General features: G+C 40.9%; 1 protein-coding gene across 4 annotated transcripts in view; it reads left to right on the top strand.

Annotated features, from left to right (window-relative positions):
* Positions 1–5,667, top strand: part of cblb (Cbl proto-oncogene B, E3 ubiquitin protein ligase) — a 33,211-nt gene extending 27,544 nt beyond the window's left edge. For 3 of the 4 annotated variants that reach the window (XM_061056098.1, XM_061056099.1, XM_061056100.1), the window contains 4 exons: positions 1,074–1,175; positions 2,185–2,364; positions 2,452–2,568; positions 4,317–5,667. In XM_061056098.1, the coding sequence (XP_060912081.1) occupies positions 1,074–1,175; positions 2,185–2,364; positions 2,452–2,568; positions 4,317–4,570 (653 nt within the window). In that variant the 3' untranslated portion in view covers positions 4,571–5,667. The remainder of the gene's footprint in view (positions 1–1,073; positions 1,176–2,184; positions 2,365–2,451; positions 2,569–4,316) is intronic. The other variant, XM_061056101.1, reaches the window with a different exon arrangement.
* The last annotated feature ends 333 nt before the right edge of the window (positions 5,668–6,000 follow it).

A 6,000-nucleotide genomic window follows, 5' to 3' on the forward strand; every position in this document is an offset into this window, starting at 1 on the left:
TCTGCCATATTGCTTGGAAGCTATGCTAACAGGCTCTATGGAGAAAGCTGATAATGGCGAAAAAATATACACATAGCGGGGAGACGGTTGCTGCCGACAGGCCGGTTTTGTGTCTCGGCCGCTGCTGCCGCTGGCCACCATCCGCCGGGGCCGCCTCTAGCCACTGCTGCCACCACGTCACAAGACCGGCCTGTCGGCAGCAACTGTCTCAGCTCAGCAGCCAAGACATAAGGCCTGACTGTCGGCGGCGGTGAGGACGAGGAGCCGGGGCCGGCTCGAGCTGGAGTGGACTGGTAGTGTCGGTGCTCTCACTGTTTGTCTATGGACACAGACATAGAGTCTGTTTTCTGACAGGAATTTCCAAGATACCATCTGGAAGAAATCTCTGAATCAGTTGAGGAAACGGTCTTATGTGTTGAAGTAAACATGTCTGTAAATGTTTTTATTACTATATTTCTACTGCTATACTGTATATTTTGGAGAAACTGTAACGATCAAATTTCCCTCTGGGATTAATAAAGTATTTCTGATTCTGAACTAGAGGACCTTAGTGGGAGTGGTTTGCGGTGCTGTGCATTCTGGGATTTGGTGTCTTTCATCCACATGAGCCAAAAAGACACTTTCTGCCTTTTCACGGCCAAGAAGGCACCAACTTCAACATTTACTTCACATTTCTACTACATATATGACCCAATGTCAATACAGATTCATGTTTCAACGGGTGAAGTATCCATTTAAGTTTTCAGAAAGCAGGATGAATGTGTTGCACAAAAAACTTTAAGAACACATCTAAACAAGTCATTTAATCCGCTGATTTGTTTCAACTACAGATCAATTGTTTGCTTGTTTGTTTTTTCAGGTTCTTATTCCAATGTTGTAAAATAAGTAGGGGTTTTATTCTATCTTGTTTAAAAAAAATTAAGCCTGATGAAAAACAGAAGCAGAAAAAAATCCATAAAGAAATGCAAACTTCTTTAAATGATTGTTCTAAGTGTGATATCTTAATTGCATGCTGTGCCCTTTTTAAAATAGCTGTGTAAACTGTTTTGCTGCGCTCTGCTTGTTTTTTTTAGGGGGATACTCAGACTCGCTCAGGGGGGCGTCACATGCTGCCTCCAGCCTCTTCAATGCCAACAATTCATCATCTGACTATGACATTCTGCTGCCCCTTCAAGGTAGTCTCACCCCCATCTCACTGGGCCCTAACCTTCTTGTCCCAGCTTACATTCCATCTGAGCCCATCCTATTGGGGGCAGCTGTGGCTCAGTTGGTAGAATCGTCGCCTCTCAACCAGAAGGTCAAGGGTTCAATCCCCAGCTGGGCAACATGTCCGATGTGTCCTTGGGCAAGACACTTAACCCTGAATTGCTCCCGCTGCTTCAGTGGTGGTGTATGAATGGGATTAGTAACTTCTAATGGATGATACTACATAGCGATCACTATCATCAGTGAATGTGTGGGTGTGACGTGCAGAGCAGTGCAAAGTAGTCAGAAGACTAGAAAAGTGATATATAAGCTCAAGTCCATTTACTATTTATTGGCCATCACAGCTGTGTGCTCAGGTGGACCACCTCATATGTCAAAAATGATTTGTTCCTGCCATTCTTTTCTTCATTGAGTGGATTTTAATGATCCGTCGAGGGATACCTGTCTCTTTCAGTATTCACATATGCTTTTATTGACTGAAGTTCAGTTTGATGCACTATCAAGAGATACGAAGATTCAAAACCACACAAAAAATAACTCAAGTCAAATCTTAATTCAAAATGTATTCAGCACCATTTCAGGAAATGCATATTTTCCTTCCACTGGCAGTACATGTGCAACGTTCATTTGGTTTTCCTTTAAATAGTAATCAATAGACATTGTGATGGGTTAGGGTTAGACAAACAGCAAGAAAATGTTTCAAATAGGCCTGCCTTATTGTTACTCAGTGTTTTTAAGTTTGATGCCTTATCTATCTATCTATCTAATGAGATGGATTTGAGGACTGTATCTCTACCGAGACAAACACATACACTTGTGTTCTGTGCATGGCTACATTTTATATCAGAAAGGCCACCATGGCAGCCGCTCTCCATCATGTGTTTTGTTTGTGTTGCAGTGTCAGCCACCTCCCTGTTTAATATGTATGAACTTGTCATCATATCATAGAGCTCAGTTTTGGATTCTGTCCTGTTTCAGCTTTAACAGACGCTTTTAACAGCGGCCCACCCTCCCAGCCTCCACCTCCTCCACCAGCTCGACACAGCCTCACAGATCTCTCATCCTGTAAATCCTCCTCCTCCTCCTCCTCCTCCTCCTCGGCCCTTACAAAACCACATCGGCTGTCCTCTGGTCAGGATCACTTGCTTCTAACCCCAGGTGAGCTCTCTCATAAGAAGTAGTATCACACTGTTCATAATATATCATATGACTCTGTTAACTATCTCCATGTTTTGTGTGGTTTAGACACAGTGATTGACATGCTGAACAATGCTGTTCCTCTGCCTCCGCTCAGAAGACATACAGAACATGTTAAAGGCTCCAGATGCTGCCTAGAATTCAACTTTTTAAAAGACAGTCAAGGTAGAGTCACATCTCACAAAGCACATTCTGTTATTGCTATTCAAGCAGAAAAGCAGCCAAACAGTTTCCCTACTCTGTACATTTCCCTCTTGTTTTGTGGAGAGAAGTATTATACTGACAACATGAAGAAGTCCTGTGACCATCTTTTAATCTTGACCAAAGTTTGGCTGAATTCTGAATGACATATTCACCTCATTAGGTCTATTTTCAGTTGTATTATTTTCTCTAGACCTTGAACCAGGCAGACCATATGTTACCATCCCTTAGTATTCCAGGACATAAAAGACCAAATTCACAAGTATCTGCTCTCTTGATATTAAAGACGGGTCTTTATTATTGATACGGGTGCCAACCCCAAAAATATTGGGGGGAAAAATGTGACAGAACAAGGCTGTGATATAATATTTAGTTTATACTTCACACAGCTAAGGTGTAATGGGTTTCTGGTTTAGTGTTTCAGATTTGAGTGCTTCCTGTTTTATTGTGTAATTTCTTATCCTTGTGTCGAAGGCCCTTTTTCAAACCAAACCCTACACCCTCCCCCTCCGTGTCCCCTTCATCAAGGTGTAGGGTAGAAATACAGCAGCAGGTTTTGGGAAAAACGTCCCTCTCTCAGGTGGAAACAGGAACTGTGTGTTACCATGGTTACTCAGTGGTATCTTGCGGGAACGGCTTTTTTTTGTAGCTAATAACTTATAACAAAACTATTAGATTGAGCCTACATTGTTTATTGTAATTTATAATTTCAGTTAATTTATTGTAATTCTTAGATCAGGGTGTCCTAAATTAATGCAAAGACAAGGATAATATCGTTGAACATCAGAGCAGCAAAAAGTGTATTTTTTGTTGTTGAATTGAGATTTCACAAAGACATCAAAAGTAGAAAAATAAGAAATAAATATTAACAGTGAAAAGTTGTCTGCAACATGATTTAATATTATTTTGTTTTTTCAACAGTCCCTGTAAATATAAAACACTTTACAATAAATAAACATATATTTGATCCTCAGTACACATTTGAAGTTGTTAACGTCTGTATGACGATATTAAATGTCTGTCTTAGTTGGAGCAGTGTTTATAGGCACTTGAACTCACAGGTTGCTGTCTCCATGACAACCGGACACTATAGACATGTTGCATGTGATCCGAAAGTCGGCATCGGTGCACACTCGCTGGTGGAGGGTTTTATAACCCACTACCACTCCCCGCTAATTGGTTTGGGACGGACTTAATAAAACGGAGGGGTAGGGAGAGGGTGTAGTGGCCGGTTTGAAAAAGACCCCTAGTGTCTATTGTTACATTCTTGAGTTCCCTGTGTCTTAAGTATTTCCTGTTTTCATTTGTGTTTCTTGTCTTTCGTCCTCCCTTTGTCTGGTTTCCCTCCATTTGATTGAGGGTCTGATTACCTCTTTGTCTCAGTGTTCTTTTCCTCTTGTTGTCACTTCGGTACAGTTCTTTATGTTGTTCACGCTTTATGGAATTTTTCAGTTTGGACATTTAAAGACTTTTAGACTTTAAAGAAGTAAGTCAATCATTTTAGTTTAGATTCTGTTTCTCCTTTCTTTAAACCCTGACATGTCGCTTAGTGGTGTATTCACTGATCTCTTAATTGACTTTGTATTTGATGTATATGTGTGTGTGTGTGTGTGTGTGTGAATGTAAAAGAATGGTCAGAACCATTCCTTGATCACTAATAACACTCAAGTGAAGGTCTGAGTCTGAAATGATTTCTCTCCTTTCTCTTCAAGTCTCCATGGACTGTTTACAGGCCCCCGCCAGACCGCCCAAGCCCCTCCCGAGGAAGATCCCTTTAGACAGTCAGCCAGGTAAACCCCAGAGCCTGGACCTGGAGACTGTGGATGCCAAGATAGCCAAGTTGATGGGGGAAGGTTACTCCTTTGAGGACGTGAAGCGGGCGCTGACCATCGCCCAGTACAAAGTCGACGTGGCCAGAGGAATTCTCCGAGAGTTTGCCTTAATGGCCCCCAGACTAAACCTCTAGAACTGGAGACATTGACAAGGATGCAAAGCAAGGAAGTGGTTATGTGAATGGATTGACTAAAACATGGCAGTCAACAAAAATGTGCTGAATAAATAACATTTCCAAAGCAGAGTTAACTTCAAAGTGACTAAAACACTGCAGAAACACAAAATCTGAGAAAATACCTTTGAACCTGAACAAAAGAGAAGCACTTTTGTTAGTGTTTACAGTGTGCTCTTCTGTTTTCAACACTTCTGTCTCGTGGTTTGATTGAATGATCCTGCTACTGTTGTTCCCCTTCATATTCTACTGTACAGGCCTCCACACGTTTTAAACAGAACAAAATACTTTCAGCTCATTTGATGTGCTTAGTAGATGTTAGGGGTCACTTTTATTGACAACCTGTGGTGGGCTCCACTGCTCTCTTCTCGAACTCCTCCACATGTCTTCTTTTTATTCCTCTTAATGTCTGTTGCCCCTCACAGGAAATACCTGTGTTTCAGAATGAGAAGGGCTTTCAGGTGGGAGTCAGAAAGAGCCTGAGGATGCCTTATTGACTCCTTCAGATCTGGAGAATGTTCAGGACAGCTCTTGGTGGAGCAGCATTATTTATCACCTCGTGTCTTACATGGACTAGAAGAGTGACATTTTAGTGTTTTAGATATTTTTTTTAGAATTTTCAAAAGCCAGAGACATTTGTGCCTGCATTTTAGCCTAAGCATTCAAATGAGAGGTGTGTATTGTTGTGTTGATCAGCGTGCAGAATGATGTGTCGGAGCTCACATATGAAAAGCTCAGCGGTCGTCATACTGCATACTGCATACCTGCTGGATCATATTTAATATCAAAGCCATCACATGGTGAAAGTGTCAATATTCCCAAATGTTTGAGGATTTTCTCTATCTGTTTTCTGATGCTGTGCTGCAGTGTAAAGCCAACAGAATCCTCTGAAGACCATAGTAAATTAGACAGGACATATGCAACTTCACTGTGCAGTACGGGTGAATTTAAACTGCCTTAAATTCAAATCTGGAAGCTGTATTTCTGCCTTATGACTTCAAGATGTCTCATATATTGTTGGAGTTATTTAAATATAAGAAAATATTTTTTTATGGCCATTTTGTTTTGTTATACCAGATGTTAACAGATGTGTGCTGGACCAGGCAAGGTTGTAGTTTTTCCATCGCACATGTTTAAAATTGATGGTTAAATCCGGCTACTGTAATAATTCCTGTTAGATTACTTATTGCAGTTTTGGGACTGTTTAAATAATAGTTTATTTATTGTGAACACCCAGGCTGTAAATAATCCAGAGTATGTACAACAATGGACAAGCTTCCTTCAGTTTTCTCCTGCACCAACACTTTTATATCTATAGCAATGTTACTGAACTTCCAAATCTCTGCAGTATAGAGAGTGCAATTTTATTCTGACTAATAGAAATGGTGGCA

The sequence above is a fragment of the Labrus mixtus genome, chromosome 14 (assembly GCF_963584025.1).
Source record: "Labrus mixtus chromosome 14, fLabMix1.1, whole genome shotgun sequence".
Lineage (NCBI taxonomy): Eukaryota > Metazoa > Chordata > Actinopteri > Labriformes > Labridae > Labrus > Labrus mixtus.